Source organism: Cottoperca gobio, chromosome 15 (genome assembly GCF_900634415.1).
Source record: "Cottoperca gobio chromosome 15, fCotGob3.1, whole genome shotgun sequence".
NCBI classification, from domain to species: domain Eukaryota; kingdom Metazoa; phylum Chordata; class Actinopteri; order Perciformes; family Bovichtidae; genus Cottoperca; species Cottoperca gobio.
This window is the reverse complement of record NC_041369.1, coordinates 4,920,522-4,940,299: the sequence shown is the minus strand read 5'-3', so window position 1 is coordinate 4,940,299 and position 19,778 is coordinate 4,920,522. Positions and strand designations below refer to the sequence as shown.

At 40.3% G+C, this 19,778-nt stretch overlaps 1 protein-coding gene across 1 annotated transcript in view; it reads left to right on the top strand.

Annotated features, from left to right (window-relative positions):
- adgra1b (adhesion G protein-coupled receptor A1b) overlaps positions 1-19,778 on the top strand; it is a 195,817-nt gene that overhangs the window by 156,464 nt on the left and 19,575 nt on the right. The window contains exon 17 of the mRNA XM_029449473.1: positions 10,432-10,577. Coding sequence (XP_029305333.1) covers positions 10,432-10,577 — 146 coding nt within the window. The remainder of the gene's footprint in view (positions 1-10,431; positions 10,578-19,778) is intronic.

Here is a 19,778-nt window from a genome sequence, read left to right as displayed (position 1 = left end):
CTTTCATTTAGATGCAGATTAGTTTTACTTTCACTTCCATCAAAATTCATCTCTCTGCTTGCATAAAGCGGCTTCATGGTTGCACCTTGTAAAGTTTTGTACGTACTGAGAAATGCTTCTGGATCATCATTCATACAACACCAGCTATATTGCCTGAGATGAGGGATATTGTGATGCCTCAGTGTGTCCCTGCAGTTGGACTTTCTGACCCTTTGCAATCAGTGTGTGGTCACATGGGTGGTGCCTCCATCTCTGCAGCCCACAGTTGTGAATGAGTAAGCGGAGCTTTGTGGAGAGACTTGGAGATTTGGGATGTCAGGATAGATTTGGAAACAGGTCAGAGAGAAATGCTTTCTTGTCTGCTGGCACCACACTATTTTTAGGTTGTTATACATCAAGAATGCAGATGGAACAAAGGTGATAGCTTGAAGTATATGAAAGGAAATGTAGTAAACACAAAATGTTCAGTGAAAAATAGAGATTATTGTTTTTATTGTAATTAGAGTGTCAGGGACAGTTCACCCAGAAAATCAAAAATACATAAAGTGCTATTTATCAATCTAGATTGTTTGGTGTGAGTTGCAGTGTTGGAGATATCGGCCGTAGAGATGTCTGCCTTCTCTCCAATATAATAGAACTGGAAGGCACTCGGCTTGTGGTGCTCAAAGAAAGAAATACATTTTAAAAAGTCTAAATCAACGTCTCTTTCCAGAAATCCTAGTTTCTCAAGATAATCCAAGACCTTGATGTGGGTAGTTTAATTTAGGAACTATTTTCTTTCTACCAAACTACACCTGCCGACCGTATCACTGCACAGAGTGAAGTGTAGACGAGAGGCTCTCTTGAGCTCACCTGAGCCAGCTAACGTCACAGCTCAGCCGAGGAGGACGCCATTAATGTTTACATTACGCTGCCACAAGCCTCTCGTCCATATGTAGATGCACCTTTCTTTCTGCACGGTGATACGGTAAGCGGAGATAGATCGGTAGAAAGAAAATAATTCCTAAATGAACCACAACAAGGTCTGTGGATTATCTTGAGTAACCATGATTTCATGAAACATTACTGTTGAGTTTAAGATAAAAAATGTGGGTGCTTTGTGCACCACAGGCCAATAGCCATCTAGTTCTATTGTATTGGAGAGAAGGCAGACATCTCTACGGCGGGTATCTCCAATTTATGGCAACTCACACCAAAACAATCTAGCTTGATATCGCTATTTAGATTGTTATAGTATTTTTTGTCCCGTTAAGGTACTGTAGTTGAGATTAGATTTCAAGATAAGGTGTAGGTGTCAAAAATAGAGAAAGTGAGAATAAAAACAGGTAATATATTTCTTTTTTTTTAGCCATATGGTCCTTGTGGATTTCCTTTCCACTTGATTGATAGCTGGACCTGTTCAGGTTGTGAACATTAAACATCAGCTTGAACAGAGCATCCTCCACTGTCAGCTCACCTCAGCAGGGATGCATTTACCGTATGTAGGTGCAAAGAGATTGATGTACACTTCTTTTCCCTCCCAGGTTCAACTGCCTTCACTCCCTGTTCTCTATCAATGGACCTTGTTCGCTCCCTTTATTGTGAGGTGCAGCGGGTTTGGGACTCAGCTGCCTCTCCTGCTGTCACAAGCACTTTAGGTGGCCCCTTATTCCAGACTAGAGACTCCACCTCTACGTGCAGAAACGCAGAGCGTCATCTTTCATGCCTGAGCTGCCAAGCATGAGGCTCGGTGACAGAAGTCTGTAAGAAGTCACCACATGTGTCACAGCCCTCACGTTTTCCTCGACAGCTGCTGGCAGCCATGAGGATGTGGTTCTTAGACGCCAATGCCAAAATGCTGTTTTAATAGTGTGTTCATGCATACATTGACAGTCTTAACTATTGACTGTTTTTTCACAGATATATTGGCATTGACTTAAATGTCGGAGATTAGAAACAAGAAGTTGCAGCACAGAAATGCCAAAGCTCGGTATAAATTGTGGTTAGCTGTGGGCGTCAGGAGTCCACAGGAACTTGGCTTGGTATTCAAGTCTTTGCACAACTTGTAAGGTAGAGAAACACTTTTAATCTGATGTTCACAGACTAATATTAGTACAACATTTTGAGTTCCACATCTATCCTGTTTTGATGTGTTATGTTTACATGTGTCAGGCGATTCATTGTTCTTTAAATAGGCTCGCTGTCCTTTTCTACAGAGGCCTTACATATTTAACGTGTTCGGCTCGTGAGGTGGTGCTCATTGTGGGGGGCCAGCGATTGTATAAGGGTGGCTGTCGCTGCTTCCAACTCCTGAGGGAAATATCTGTGTCTGAAGCAGCTAAATGATCCACTATTTCCACCAGGTCGTCGCTAACTCTGTCCGCTGGTTGGTGCCGAGCAGGTGCAGTGCACTTTTAGAGATATGTCTCTGAAATAAGAACAGTTGTGGTTGTGAAACTACGAGCTGAAACTCACTAAACGAGCTCCGTAAAGCTGCACATTCAGCTGAACATTCTCTGTAAGTTCATCACCACCAGCTCCGCCTTTCACATTGTTATATTGTTTTAACATTGTCACTATAAAATAAATCGTTTATAACTGCTTTAATGCTTTATTGACCAGTAGTAACACATTGTCAAGGTTGCTATTATGTGAGCAATCACTTTGGCAGGTGTATCTGCATTGTCTACTTGCTCTATAATACATCTTGCTATTACACATTTTAACTTACTGACATAACTGAAGTTGATTACTAATCAGAAAGTAAGTTGCTTATAATAAGCAATCAGAGATCTGCAGCTAAACGTGTCGGTAGGTTCTTGTTAAGTTATTCTTCCACTGCAATAATCCATCAATTGCAGATGTGTATTTGAATCAGTTGTTGTTTTGGTTTGGATATTCACAAGGTTGAGGCAGCCAAGGTGCTCTTCCCACGTCACACACCGGTTCATTACAATATACCAACCCAGTTAAAAGGATTTATCACAACATGGCAACCTAAAACTTGTTCTGTTTAAACGCTTACTGCTACGATCTGTAAAGCAAATGATGTATTACCTATAAATGCATCCATTAGTTACAACGTATAAACCCTTCATGAAGTATGCCTTATTAGAAAATAATTGTTTGTGAAGTCATGCGGCACACCTCCTGTCCAGCAGCGTGAGGGCAGGTGTTGTTGACAAAGCCATGCAGCTTAGTTGGCCCTGCTGTAGCTCTTGTTTAGCATTCATTCATTTATCTAATTTTATCCCGGGGCCTTTGAATGTTTCTCGCTGCTCCTCCTTTACCCAATCACTGCTAACAGGAGAACTCTCTGCAGATTTGGGCAGGAGCCCAGATTGTCTGCTGTTCCACTGGGATGGAGGCAGGCCCCAGCAGACACAATTTGGGATAATTACAGGACTGCTTGAGGAGATGTGTGATCGCCTGACGCACACGGATGCATACACACATTCAAATTTCACACACTTATACACGTAGTGCCTTCTGAGTTCTCGCCCCAATCTTTCCCCCACCCCTCTACACACACACATACACAGACACACACACATGCTACTCTTCCCTCCTCCCATGGGGACACATAAGTACACGCTCTCCCTTCGACAGAGGGAACTTCAAGGAGCTCTGAAACTAGCTTTGGCAGCTCTTGCAGCACTTCAAGCATGCACCAGCCCTCCCCCTCACCCTCCTCCTTTACCATCTCCACCTGCATCTCTATACTCATCTTCCTCGCTCTCTATCTGTATGGCACTCCTCAGTCTTACTCCGCCTCCCAGCCCACTGTGTCACTGCCGCTATGCAGCATCCGATGTCTTTACGGCCTCAAAGTCATCTCTGATCTCTATTTCTATCTTTTCTTCCAACGATGCTCGTTTTGTTATTGGTTTGAGCAACACCCCGGTTGTCACGTTACATCTTCTGTTTGCTCACATTAAGCAACAGAACAATGTACAGTATATCCTCATTGTCCCTCTCCTTACCTCGTCTTACCTTACACCATCACATTTAGATTAGACATCTCAGTTGATTGTTCAGTGAGTGTGACCAGCGTTAAATTACCTATTCATTTAGCAAAGAACTTGGCTAAGGATGTGACCTAGATATGAGGTTACATCTCCAACTGTCAGCTTAAAGATGCTTTACAGAGGATTTCCTCATTAGCGTGTCACTGTGAAATTAGTTGTGACTGCAAACTCTGGCAAAAAAAGGCTCTAGACATTATAGTATCTGCAGTGATTTGCTTTGTACTTCCATTGGGTCCAATTTGAGTGTTCCTGAGCTCATTTCCCCACATGTGAAATGCTTCCAGGAGACTGGTTATTACTTATGCATCCAAACAGTAGGGAGCTGATATAATGAATATACCCATGGAAGGCAGCTTAGAGGGACCTTTGAATTTAGCTCTGTTAGCATATGCTAAAATTGTTAAAATAATTAATCTGACAGTATTTTCCTTTCAGAAATGCTAAAACTAGGGTGTCAAACAAGGGTCAAGGGTCAGAACTGGCCCGCTGGATGACTTTGCAAAGTGGGAAAATTGCAGATAAATCAACTGCTATTCCTATTTTGTCCACAGGGGGTCGTATTGTCCTAATAAGAGTAGCAGGCTGGATCCGCTTTTATAGATCACACTTGCTTACGTACATGCGACGTGTTCATGCAGAAAATGCCGATGGAAAATGTTTTTGTCGAAAAGGAGAAAAGTGGAAATAGTGTCGGGTTTTACAAAAAAAATTGACCATTTCCTTTTTCTTCACAGAGGTTAATGAGAAGCCAGTATGCTTGATGTTTTTACACTAAAAGAAGGGAAACATTTATAGTTTTGGTTATTTATAGGTTATTATGCAATGGTTTTACTGGTCCGGCCCACTTGAGATCAAGTTGGACTGTAGGTGGCCCATGAACTAAAATGAGTTTGACACCCCTGTGCTGAAAGCTGGCATTCTAAATTAACTCTGGAAATACTGAGGAATAAAGCTGAATATTAGGTACTCACTTTTTAAATAGCAACACATTAGGTCCAGAACAAAAAATTGGTTGGTTTCGTCCTCCAGGCATGATGTTCATTTTGTAAATCGTGTTCCTGTTTAGAGTAAAATAGAAGATAAAGCTGGGTATGCTTTAGGGCGTGGCTACCTTGTGATTGACAGGTTGCTACCAGGGGTTTGTCCGTCTTGGGTGTTTTCATCTTGCAACTTTAGCCCTTTCACAGTGTGCTTTCAGGTCATGAATGTTAATTGCAACATGTTGGTGGCCTAAAGGTTCTTGTTCAGTTTCACTTGGTTCCACCCTCTCGTCCTGTCTTTGTTACTTCCGGTTCCAAAGAAACACGATGGTGGCCCCTTTGTTTACTATCTCTGTCCTGTTTTATTACTATAATTGTCTGGTACTACTTTATTTGGAGCATTTTATATGTTGGTAATAGTGTTGTACTGGTGTTCTCTGTATCTATTGTTATGCTACTGGTAGACTTTTATTGATACTTTGTGCTGCTCTGTGATATCTGGTGATGTGTCACGCACTTTCTTCTGATTAAGTTGTCACACAACAACAAACATTTAGTCGGCTCAGAAAAAAATAACTGCACGTCTTTCTTTTTGCGGGTGGAAGTAAAAAAAAGTACAACACTGTGACTGTGCACTCAAGACGGCTGTCAGTTTGTTAGAGCAGAACATAAAACATTATCGTGGAACGGCTCTAACTATTGCAAATAGTGTGTAATTAAATTGTAACAATGGGTATGAAGCTTTTGACACGTAGGATCAATGAATAATTATCTCTATCACTGATGAAGTGATTGGTCGCACTGATGGAATATAATTCCTATAATATCTGAGAGTATGTGTTCCTATAATATCTCAGTGTGCAGCTGCGGAATATAGTTTCAAGTTTTATTTGTAGGTTAACACAGGGTCAACGGTACAATGACATGTGTTTGAGAGAGACAGCATGTCAGCTCAGCAGTCAAAAACATAATAATAAAAATAAATATATCCTGTGGGTCTGGAGGTTGAGAAGCCTGAAGGCTTGGTGGTAAAAACTGTCCCTGAGTCTGGAGGTGCAGCCAGGCTCCTGTATCGTCTGCCTGACGGTAACAGGGAGAACAGTCTGCGTGCTGGGTGGCTGTGGTCCTTGATGATGCTGCCGCTGGTGGAAAATGTCCCGAATGGCCCGGGATACTGTTGCCACTGGTGTGCTGCCTCCACTCTCTGAAGCGACGGCTGTGAGCAGAACAGTTCCCGTACCAGGATGAGGATGCTGGTGTTCATGCCAAACTTCCTCAGTCTTCTCAGGAGTCTTCTTGGTCACTGTGTCCGTGTGGAGTGTCCAGGAGAGATCTTCAGTGATGTGCACACCGAGGAACTTAAAGCTGCTGACCCTTTCAACCTCAGCATCACCGACATGGATGGGGAGGTGTCCACCCCCTTCTGTCTCCTGTAGTCCACGATCATCTCTTTAGTTTTGCTGACGTTGAGAGAGAGGTTTTTTTCCACCAGCTGTGCAGTATCTTCACCTCCTCTCCGTCTCATCATTGTTTATGATGAGGCCCATGATGGTCGTATCGTCAGCGAACTTAAAGATGATGTTTGAACTGTGCTTGGCTGTACAGTTGTAGGTGAACAGGGAGTACAGGAGGGGGCTGAGCACACAGCCTTGTGGTGCACCCGTGTTCAGTGTCAGCGAGTTAGAAGTGTGGCTGCCAATTCTCACCACCTGCCCGTCAGTGATTTTTTTTTTTTAAATAGGCTGCGTATCGTTTAATTTTAAAATGTATTATATATGTTGAAGTAGGTGATATAACGCTACTGAATGCTGTTGAGCCAAAATCCAAATAGAGGTCTAAAATGTAAAATCTACTTTAAAATGACCGAACACATTATTACTGGATCAGATTGTGAGCTCACTACTACATGTCTTTGAACTATCTATTTAGTCAATCTTTTTCATCTTCAGTTGCTGGCCCCTGTCGTCATATTAAAGCTGTAATAGACATTTAAATGCAACAGCCTAATACACATTCAGATCCCACCACTTTAGAACCCATTAAGGACATGTAAATCTTGTAAATTATGAATTAATGGACAACACTGAATAAAACTTAATTGTGTTAATGTATCTCGGGCTCTTTTCTTTTTAAGATAAATGTGCACAGTCCACATATACTGTAGTACCGGCATCATAATCTCTACGTTCACTGGATTCAAATGGAGGCGATGCCTTTACCTGTTGCCATGTCTATCGTAGTATCGGAGCTCCATTGATGATGCCCTTTTTCTTTTCTCCATGCACAAGCTTAACTCAGACTGAACCTACTCAGAGTTTATTGAACTAACTCTGCTCCGCTGTTCTGGAATCAAACATTTAAGAGTTTTCCTTCTCAGGATTATTCAACTCAGAGTTTAGGCTAATGCTATATCCACACTACGAGCAACAAAACTGTGAGCAGCTACATGGTCGCTGAACGGCGATGTTGTTTGAGCGCTCGTTGACGTAGTTATCACATTATTGCCAGCTCAACTTTGCACGCAGATACACACAAATGAAGTGGGCATATATCTGCACTGCAAAGCTAGCTACAGCTGACACGTTAGCTGTATGTTGTGATGTAGTATGTCTGTGCTGATTTGATGCTGTGTATTGATACTGCAGCAAGTCATTTTATTTTTGTGACATCACATATGCAAAATACAGAATTAATGTTTGGCTGACACATTTTCATGAGTATAAATAAAACCTTTTGTTTATGGGTGTGCAGTTTGATTAATTAATGCGTCATTGACACCTCTCCCAAGTGATGAAAGAGTGAGTTGGACGTGACAGCAGCTGAGGCTTTTCAATGAAGACGCATTGATCTGGTTTTCTGGGGCAGTTTGCAGCTCCTGAGTTGTTAACTGTGTGATCATCGTGCTGCTCACTGATCCGATCACTGACTGGAAGTATGTTTTTGCTCAGATTTTCTACTAACAAAGGGACATCAGGTGAAAACACACAGAAACTATGAATAGTAAAATATCAAAATGAGACTGTGTTTTTTAGTTCTTAAACTAAAACTATTCATATAACTGTTTTCAAATCTGATACCGCTGTATGTAAAGTTTGTGTAGGTTAAGGCTAAAACGGACTTATTAACTAAGGTTAAGAGAACCATCATTGACTGTTTGTGAACCGTGTCACTTGGCTGAACTCTAACAGATTTTGTGTAAGACTTTGTAATAACCATCATTAATAAATGGTAAGTTTATGTACTTCAACTTTAGTTAATAGTTTTAATTTAGTTAATTAATGTTTATTGTTAACAAAAATTGTTTACTAATTATTAGTAATGCTATATTTTTTTGAAAACTTTATTGTTGCACACATTATAATATTTGATGTATTATATTAAGTATTTGTTAATGATTGCCAAATTATTTGTTAACCTTTAAAACATTTTTGTACAAATAATATAGTAATAATTAACAAAAACTAAATAGAAATGTTATAATGTGTGCTACAATAAACTATTAATAAATAATTGTATTAACGAAATCAGAATATAATTGTTACTGTCTCTTATCAGCTCTGATATGATATATAATTTAGAAAATAATTGTGTTGTATTACACAAACTTCAAACCACTATTTTAATCCAACTGATAACTTTCTGGTCAAAATCAGAAATATCAGCTGGTGAATTGAGAAGACTTGTTGGCCAGTTTCTCTCGCAAAGTCAAGACCTGACCCACCGCTGTTAAAGGAGTTGACTTAGAACGCCATTTCTTTAACCTGGGAGATCCTTTTGTTGTTGCGTGTGATGGCTCGTCTTGGTTGAGGACGTCCAAAGCTTGACTTAAAATATGTAACGACTAGACCTATGTTGTATATGGTGTTGAGTCGTGTACTTACATTGTACCAAATGTTTCCAATGTTCAAACCTTGAGAAATAAGTCATTTTAATCAAGGTTAGCGTCTGTTTCATTTGGTCCCATGTAATGCCGACAATCCCCTCTGAGCATGCGTCAGCTGGGGTTGTCTGCTAGGAGCTGGCATGAATTGACTTGTTATCCAGTTTTAAGCCACAATGTTGACACTATAGACGTCTGGATCTTAAGTTAGCGAATGGCAGCTCAGCCTCAGAGAAACATTTTGAACATGAAACTGTTTTATTCTGTGTTGTTACCCTCTGTAGATAATTCGGCTCCTGGTAAAAACCTCCTAAACTACTGGATCTTGAGTTATCCGAGAAACAAGCTGAGCAAGTGTTGAAAAACATTGATTTTTACCGTGAAACTGCTTTATTCATTATATTTACCAATTTTACTGTCCGGGTCCATTTGTTTTTGAGAGGAGACCTCTTCGTTTAAAACTGAACGATGTAGAATGAAGGAATTCTAACTGGGAGAAGCTGTAATGACGACAATGGTGCCGAAGACAACAACTCCCAGTGAACTCATACACGAGACACGTCCCTGAAATTGTACTTATACATATACACGCATCAGATTTGCATCTATAGTGTGAAAAATGGGATTAAACCTCCCCCACCTTTACCATCGCTTTTAATTTGAGAAGCTCTGCTCTCACCTTAATTCCATATTACAAACACACTTCCTTTCTGTCTATTCTTGGCACTAATGAAGCTCTGAAGCGTGCAGACTCTGCGTTAGTGAGTGAGTTACCACCTGCTCTTTGCTCTCTATAACTAGCTCAAGGACACTTCCAATTAGCATCTGGACTCTGGTACACTAGCTCCGGTCCCTCGGCCTACCAGGCGGGAGAGAAGCCAGTTGATTGGGTGTCTCAGGTTGTCAGTACCTCATGAACTGGGTGGAGAAAAGGCTCAGTGCATTTTAATTTTCTCCCTCCATTCTCTCGCTCTCTTTTTGAAACTCTCATCTCTCCAATCTTTCTATGAACTGGCAAAGCCTTTAAACAAAGTTAGATCAGTTCCCCCATTCGAACATAATTCATGAATATTAAAACGAAGATGAGCGGAGATATGTATACAGTGCGTTTTGGAACACAATCACGCGCTGATGGTTGTCAACGTGACTATCATTTATATTCAGATTTGGTATTCGCAGTGCACACCTCGTGTCCTCTAACTCAACTGATAAGGAGCTGCTCAGTATCCGTCAGTATAACCTCTGCATAATGCTCTTATCCCAAACAACCTTGATGATTCAATAGCACTTTTTGAACCTGTCTTTCCATTCTTGTATTATTGTCTTTTAGTAAAGGATAAGACAAAGCAGTCAGGTCTTGAAGGAAAACGTCTGTGGAGACACCCTTGAGGTGACATTGATGATGAGTTTGCGAGAGCAGTGGCAGCTCTTCCTGAACATCTTCTCTTTGACGTGAAGGAATATAATCAAGTCTGACATTTTTCAGAGAGGCATACTGTACAGTAAGCAAAAGTTCAGAAAAGTCAAATAAATACCTTGACGTACCCTCTTTCACCCATGACAGGTCGGGGTCGTGCTGCACTACTCGTCTCTGTCGACCATGCTGTGGCTCGGGGTGACGGCCAGGAACATTTACAAACAGGTGACCAAGAAGCCTCCGCAGAGCCAAGATGGTGACCCGCCTCCGCCCCCTAAACAGCCCTTGTTGAGGTAAGCACAAATGTCCTCGCAACCCTCCTCAACCCTTACTGCCGTGAGATGGAAAAGTACACAAACAGCTGTGTGTGACCGGTATTTTTTTTATATTTCTTGTTCTGTTTTTGCCTCTTGGACAAGGACTGGTTCACTGCACAATTATTTGCTTTCTTATTTCATTTTTGTTTTGTCAGTACATAACCCGGCTGAGACTGCGAGACGCAAGTAGAAGTCATATAAAATCACAGGCTATTCCTGCCCCAGCTTGTATTTATGATTCGAAGCTGTGGAAGAGGAAGTATTCACAAGTACCAATACAACAATGTAAACATACTCAATTACAAGGAAACTTCATACAAAATTCTGCAAAAGAAATGGCTGAAATCAAGTCAAATGCCCTATTTGCAATGTTAATGAAAGTGAAACATAATTTGTGTATCTGCCCTGTGATTCAATGGGGTCATATTTGGTCCATGCTACAACCTTCCACCAAGTTCCAGGAAAATTGTGCCAGTAGTTTATTTTAAACAAAAACAAAACCTCCTTGTCAGAGGTAATAAAGTTCTTCACACATGTTATGTAATTCTCTTTGGACTTTGAACTGTTTCTTTGCTTTTTTTTGTTCACCATTGGATAATTCTACCTCTTTAGTCCATCAAACAACATTTAAATGAAACCCTCCGAGAAGTTTAAAGGGCTAACAATTCATAGAGATCTGAACATGGCCCCAAATAGACAATGTTTGGTACGGGGTCACAAGCCAAACAGATTGGGAACCAATGTTCATGTTTAACAATGCTTTGTATTTTTATAAGTTTATCATCTGTTTGTTTTTGTTTTTAATGTAAATCTCTACCTGACAAATAATGTAGTGGGGTGAAAAGTAAAATAATTGCTTCTTAAATGTTGAATGAATTATAAAGTCGCTTTAAATAGTAACACAAAAAGTACAATGCTTGAAAGTACACTACTTGTACTCATTTACTTCACCACAGATCAGTTTCTTCTTTTCTAATTACACATTTTTAAATGTTTTATGTTATTTTTTCAGGTGTTTGCCGGCTCATGTTTCCTTTAGATGGCAACAATTGCTTTACACAGATGAGTTATTGCATCGTTTATCTGCAGGGACATCCGCAGCTAGTTTGCATTCTTTCAAGCCTCTAGCTTTGTTCACTCTGTTGTAAAAGCTGTCAGGTCTTCCTATTTGTATCATATTGGCTCTCCTTGTGGATTTCTCCCACATTTGCTCATGTTAAGAAATTTCATTTTTAATCTGAGTCACTGTCAGCCACAAGTAAAGAAGTCTAGGTTTTGAATGGTAATGTTTCACTTTGCGACGTGAACATTAGTCAGAGAAATACCAGAGATAAGAGGAGCAAAGTGAATTCCTTTTAACACAGTTATGATCTATTTAGCTCGGACTCACCTGTTACAGGTGATATTCAAGCTGCAAACTGCTGCTCTTTTAGTCTTCTCAAAAGTAACGTTTCATTCAGTTTCATAACCTATTAGAACGGTTGTTTGTATGTTTCACTCAAACACGTGAATCAATGATATAACCTACTAGTCGCTGTAGCTGCGCCCTTCTGACCCACATCTACCAGGCTGATTACCACTGATAACGACAATGTAATCACATGACAACATTCACAATGGATGCCAGAGGCTGCTGGAACTCCTCAAGTCTTTTGAGATTGCATGAAAACTAGTTATCAAGCAAGCAGAGAAGTCCACATAGTTAGTTAAAAGTAATGGATAAACATCTGTAATATTTAACCGAATGTAAGGGCTAAACTGTTGAAATAATAACCTAAAATGAATTGCTTAACTGGTGGAATGCTTTGCTCAAAGCAATGGGTCAATAGTTTTCGGGGAAAAAATAGTATCAAGTCAACAGTACAAACAAAATTAGCTAATAATTCTATTTTTACATAGTTTGCTTAAAGTCATTTTTAAACAAATAATCAACTTAAAGTAATGGATAAATTATTGAACTAGTTAAAGCAGTTGAAATAATGCACTAAAACTAATTGATAAAGAGCTAAAACAGCTAGCTAAAAGTCACTGATAAATGGTTGAAATAGTTAGCTAAAAATAATTCAATAATAGTTTAAATAATTAGCTAAATGTAATGGATAAACACTGCTAGCTACAAGTAAAGGATAAAGGAAAATGTCCAGCTTCAGCCACTTCAATTGGGATTAGTAATCAAACTTAACCAAACCAACCTAAACAATGACAATTCAATGGTATGGAAAATATACTGTAAATGGATCTACTTTTATTAAGTAATGTTACTTAACGTCAACTATAAAATCAACTGAAATGACCAGCTTCGGAACATGACAGGTGGCGTTGAGTTGCTCATGTGAGAGGGATGTGGGTTTTGGAACCGCTGCTCTAGTCTGACAATGTTGTATGGGCTACAATGAAGAGTCCTTTAAACATTTGCAAGATATCACAGAATGCATTAATGTTGCAGGATTGAATTTAAAGGTTTTAAGATGAAAGAGTGGTGTGCCACAAGGTTCAATTGTACGCCCACAGTTGTTTACTTTGTATATTAATGATATCTTTACCTCAGGAGACAACTGCAGACCATTCTTTAATGCAGACGATACAATGTGTCAACGACACAGTGTCAAATATTCAATGTGCATTTGACTGTGTGCAGAAATCCTTAAAAAAAATCTCCATATTGGTTCTAAATGAGTCTAAGACCAAATGTATGTTATTTACACGCTCAATTAAGTATGCTCATGATGTCTACAGCATTCGTTCCTTTAAATGGGGCCCAAATCGAACGTGTCACAGATTAGAAATATCCGGGCATTTGGTTAGATGAGATGCTTTCATTTAAATCACACGTGCTTTAGCTCACACATAAGGTGGGAATTAAACTAGGAGCACTGTAAGGATTGCAAGTTACCCTTCTACCTCACTTCTCTTCAAAATCTCAAATGAATTTGTCATCATGCATACAACACTTACAGGAATTGTTATCCCTTGAAACTCCTCAGAGCAATACTGACCTTGGTAAATTAACTTTTGGTTTTTCACACCAAATAAATGGAACAAATACAAAAGGTATTGATATTAGGTTCATGTCAGTAGATCATCTTCAGGGCATGCTAGATGATTTAATAGTTGTACAGTGTACAGCGTACCTGTTAATTATCAGACATGGTTGTTATTTATTGTCTATTATTTTAAATGTACATGCTATTGTTGTATTGTTGTATATCCTTCCTTCTAGGCAGACTTGTTTGTTATTTTATTGTTGTTAGTTAACTTAGCCCGTATGATTGTGAATTCAGAGCATGGACAACTTAATGCTCAGGCAAATTCCCTGAATAAACAATAGTTGATGATGATATTTGTGGAAGTTTTTGAAACATTTTGAAACGTCTCATTCTGCAGTTTTCTCAATCTTGCATGCATTTGTTAGAGGAAGGTGTCTGGATTAGCTGTGTTCAATGTTCTGGCTCAGTTATTATGTTTAAGGCTTCCTAACTACCCTGTAAGGTAAGAAGGATGCAGGCAGATGAATGTTAGGAGGAGGAGGAGGAGGAGGAGGAGGAGGAAGGACGAAGAGGTGAAGAACTTAAAACAACCTGTTACAATGGCATCACCCCCATGCTATGACTAATTACCTCAATCACCCAGGAGGCTGCTGAGCTAGGAGCCTTATCACAAATCTAAATGCATTTAGCCTTTTGACCCATTAAATTCCTATTCGCTTAGACACACATCAGATTGAATTTCTACTTTTTGTGATTTATTTTTTCCCACTCATTCTCCACTTCATTCCTTTTCTGCTTAGTCACGACATTTGGCATGTTTAAGAGGATCATCTTTTGGACACATACGGTGCTCTTCCTCTGTGGTGAGAAGGTGCTGCGTGAGCTCTTCTGCACACTGCATTTGTGCTGCAGAGCTGAACTCCAGAAGCTTCAACCAGAAATCCTTTTAAGGGAAGGTTTGAGAGCAGAGACACGGAGGCAAACAGAGGGTACGCCGTAACAAATGCCTGTTTGTCATTTTAAATCTTTTATTTGGTTTTGGTGAGCAATTTCCTTAAAGCTATTGGAAAATATCAAGTGCCGTTTCAGTTGCTTGAATTTTCTTGAACTTTATGAAGTATTTTGAAGACGATATAGTAAATGACCCCACGCAAGAAAATGATTTAAACATGTGGAGCTGCACTGGATATGAACCCGACTGGAATACTTTACTACGTTTACAGTGGGCTTGCTTACTATCGTTATTTTACTATTGAGACACATGTAGCACTCACATTTATCAGCCATACACCTAAAACTAATATCTATAAAAATCTATTATATGTTTGACATTTTTAAAACTAGAAACTGCTCAATAATGTATTCCTGAAGAGTCACTGAAAGTCATTGAGGATAAGGATCCCTCAACCCTATAAGCAGCACTCTCCTTGCAAAGCAAATCCTCAGACACCTGCGTGATTGGGGTTTTTAATATGTTCTCGAGGCACTCCCATCATGCACCGCTTGTGAATGAGATAATTTGTCTGAGGGCAGGCGGGGGGGGGATTGTGTGGCGCTGCAGTCGAGTTGATCCACGGTGATTGACTGTAATGCTCCCCGTCAGACAGGCTCATGCAATGAGACTAAAGGGTAGGAAAAAGCTGAAGAACTCGGAGCTTGAATGTCGAATCAAAACAGCAATCCTCTAGTTCAATCGATATATTTATTTAACGTGATAAGTCAAACATAGAAAATACTCTCAGCTGAGGACACTTTTCACTTCGCCGTTTCCACAGACTGAACGCTCTAAAAGCCCCAGTTAACTGTCTGACGGTCCCGCTCCAAGTGTGTACAAAGGGTTGTAAACATCTCATCTAATACATGGAGTAGGCGTTGACCTTCTCCTCATTGGTCCCAGTTTGGCGCCCTCACGCTCCTCCGTCAGCAGTCAGGAAGTGATGGTTTGTTGACCTGTTACTCTTAAAGGGGAAGTGCCCCTATTATGTTTGTAATACATTCAGTGCAGAAAATACATAATAGTGCAGAAAATACATAATAGTGCAGAAAATACATAATAGTGCAGAAACATATTCGTAGTGTCATAATATATATTGATTGAGGTAGACAAATACATATGATAGTCTTTCCAGTGTGGATTAATACTAATCAGGATTTATTTACCTGACAATTCCCCCTTTACACACCATTTATGGTGTGTATAATCTCCAGTAAATATAAGGCACCGAGTGGTGTACAAATTCAGCATATGGTATACAAGAATACATTCACATTGCACTTGTTTTTATTCCAGTCATAAAAAGTACCTTTGGTAGAAAACATCAACTTTAATAAAGAATACCTTCTGTATAAAACATCAACTGTACTAAAGAACACCTTCAGTATAATAACAAAGAACTTCACTTTTTATTCCAGCATAAAGACAATTAGCTTCAGTATAATAAAAAACACTTCCAGTAAAAGACTGTAAATATCAGTAAACATTAACATCAGTAAAAGACTGTAAATATTAGTAAACTTTAACATCAGTAAAAGACTGTAACATCTGTATACGACTGAGAGACTGTGGCTACAATAAAAGACTGTAGCTACAATAAGTCTGTGGCTTCGGTATGGCAGCAAAAAACACTTTGTAGAGTTTTTCACACGAAATTATTTTCCTGGTTTTCGTGTTCCTGCTCTATATCATAGTCTATGAGTAACTTGGTTTGCTCTTGCATAAAAAACTGACCTTTCTCAGTTTCTTTCTCTTTGCTCAGGGCAGTGGTGATCAATCTAGTGGTCAGGGTGTGGATACATGGAATGCCACAGCATCCACATAGGATTATTATGCCTATCATTATCGGTATGAACAATACCAACATCTTATACTGACCAAACCAACGCTCCAGGGAGTCTGTGAAGTAATTCTCTACCCCACTGTTTGATGCTAGCTCTTTGCTCAGTCTGTCAAGTCCTTTCAAAGCTCTGGTAAAGGATCCATCAGGAGCTGTGTTATTTGGGATGAAAGTACAACACATAGATCCAAACAATTTACAGACACCCCCTTTTTCAGCTAGCAACATGTCTAATGCAATTCTGTTCTGTTGAGTCATCAGGCTAGTCCGCCCTAACTGCTCATGCACCCCAGTTAGAGCATCTCTGGTGAAGTTCACAAATCTCTGCTGGTTGTAATAAATGTAATTAATCCAATTTACATTTTTGTTGATAGTGACCTGAGCGAAAATGGACTCCAGACCCGCAAATACTGGATTTCTAGCTTTGAATTCATTGGGCACACCTCGTGGTACTCCTATGGAGTCTATGTAAATTGTGGAGCTGAAACTTCCACCGGGAGCAGAACGTTTAACTCGACTCTTGAGAGTCTCTCCATTAGCCAGATCAGTAAGTTCTTCTGGAGTAAATGGCATTATGTAGAAAGGCATTACCAACTGCACTAATGCACAGGTACCTACCCAGTCTGCTGGTAGATTTGGATACAGGATATGTGTACCACAATACCACCATACATCAGCTCTGGCATATAACATGAATGATATAGGTGTTTCCAGGACTATCCCTTGTGGGTTGACCTCTATGGTAGAATTACACCCTTTAAAATGTCCTACTTCAGTGCCTGTACCCTTGGTTCTCTTGATGCACTCATAATCGCCCTCGTAGGCTCTGAATGGGGGTGGAATGATGTCCTTTCTAGTCACTGGATACAACAATGCTAATGATTTGCAGCCGTTTGGTTCAAGAGATGTGTACAATGCGAGCATGCACTTAATACCTGTTGGGTCTTTCCTCAGATTCAATGGGAATGGCACAGTTGCTAAACTAGGTCTAGCCGTGGCACATGCAACACAGTTTGGCTGATAATTATGTGCAGCCGAATATCTCACCCAATCCAACCATGCATTTTTCTCTTGATATCCTGTCTCCGCTGCCATTGTATCTTTAAGACTATTGACATTCAGATAAGTCACTTTCGTTCTTTTCTTTTCCAAATCAGCATGCAATATATAGGGTGTCTTCCTAGGCTCGATTACCCTTAACGTGAAGCTGAAAAGTGGGTCTTTAGGATTCTTTGATATACCTAAATAGTACAGGCCAGAATCAGTGGAATCGGGATTGAAGATCGTGATGACCACAGGGTTACAATTTGTCGGATGACCATTACCAGGCAAAGTTCTTGGATCAGGGTTAGTATTTGGTGGTTCTTTCACACCGCACTGACATGGGCTTCGTTTTATGATTCTCCATTTTTCAACCAAGCGATGGTCTAGATTAATCCATCCTCCGTTCGAGTGTGAAAATACATCGCCAAAATAACAGGGAGGTGTACATAGATACTTGGCTTTATTGGAATCACATTGTGTGCTCCATTGGAAAGCGTTTACAGACTTCATGGTGTTTACATCAAATTCAAACGAGGTGATCTTGCCTTCCTCTACTGTTACAGTAATTCCCTCTTTGTTAATATCTACGGTTTCGTCCCGTTTCATGCGTTTCATGCGTAGGTTGTTAGGGGGTGAAGTTTCATTTTGGAATTGGTTAGTTGTTAGATTATCTGGTTCTTTACGTGATTCATGCGGGTCAAACTCCCCCCATGTCAAGGGGAGTACTATAAGGACAGCAAGCAGCGCTATCCCGGCTAACACCGAAGTGCTTCCCCACAGAGTGATATTCTTTTTCATTATCTTGTCTATATCGCTTAATGTTGGCTGGTTTTATCGGCTTGCTTAAATGAACCTGCACGTTGTCGTAACAGGTGTAAAGTGGGGGTAATCTAAAGACAATTTGTCCTCTGATGCTTTTTCTAGACTCACACTATATTATTCATTAGCGTTTTGTTCTGACAGGCTCAGATCTTGTCTAACTTCTGCCAGAGTGCGAGCAGGCGCCAGTGCGGGTACACAATGTGTGAGGTGGTGCCAATTAGCTCCTGTTTTACCTTTTACTCGGAGCGCGTGTGAAGTGCGTTCTATCACCTCCCACGGTCCCGTCCACCTAGGTTCAGACCACTTTCTTTTGTGGACCTTGAGCCTTACCCAATCACCTGGTCCAACAGGAGTCTCTGGTGGTTCCTCAGGTACCTCTGCTGCTGCTTGCACCTGTGTAGACAAAACGCTTATGATTTTAGTCAATTCCCTGACATATTCATCTACTTCAATTTGCCATAGATCTAAAACAGGTCCATGCCCTCCTTCTCTTGGAGGGCCAGGCATCGGTCTCCCTGTTAACAGCTCATGTGGAGACAAATGTGTTTGATTACTTTGTGAGGATCTCATGGACATGAGTGCCAAGGGTAAAGCATCTACCCATTTTAGCTTGTTACCATAACATGCTTTAGCAATTTTTCTTTTGAGTGTTTGATTTGCACGCTCTACCAGACCCTGAGATGCCGGATGGTAGACTGAGCCAAAATTGTGTGTTATGCCGAAATATTGTTCTACTTCTGCAAGCTTGTGGCTGGTAAAGTGTGTTCCATTATCTGATCTTATACAGCGTGGCACTCCATACCTTGGTATGAGTTCCTTTTGTAACCATTTGATTACAGAGTTGGCATCCTCTTTTTTACAGGGGATGGCTTCAATCCACTTGGTGAAACGATCAACCATCACCAGGATATATCTGTATCCTCTCACAACATTGTCTGCTCCCATGTCAGTATAGTCAATACATATCTCCTTAAATGGAGCATCTGGAACTGGAAACCGACCCATTGGACACTTGTATGTTCGTTTGTCATTAAAATTGTTGCAGGTGTCACACTCTGTCACAAAATTTTCCACCATCTCTTTCATGTATGGATGCCACCATTGTACCTCGACATCTCTTGTTGTTCTTAATTTTCCAACATGTGTGGGGCCATGGGCTTGTTTTATCAGCATGTGGCATAACTTAGCTGGTGCCACTAGCCTGCCATCATGTGCTCTCCACAGCCCTTCTGTATGGGCGGCACCCTTTTGAACCCATTGCGTTTGTTCATATGGACCTGCTAGTTTCTGCATTTCTTTAATGCTCTCCAAAGTCAGCTCTCCTTCTCTCTCACTGTTTAGACAAATCATTTGCTGTATGTAGCCGCCTGCTAGTTTAGCTGCCTTATCTGCTGCGTCATTGCCTTTTGCTACTGCTGTATCTGTTTTCTGATGGCCTTTGCACTTTATTACAGCAACCTGTGATGGCAGTAGTACAGCTTTTAGTAGGG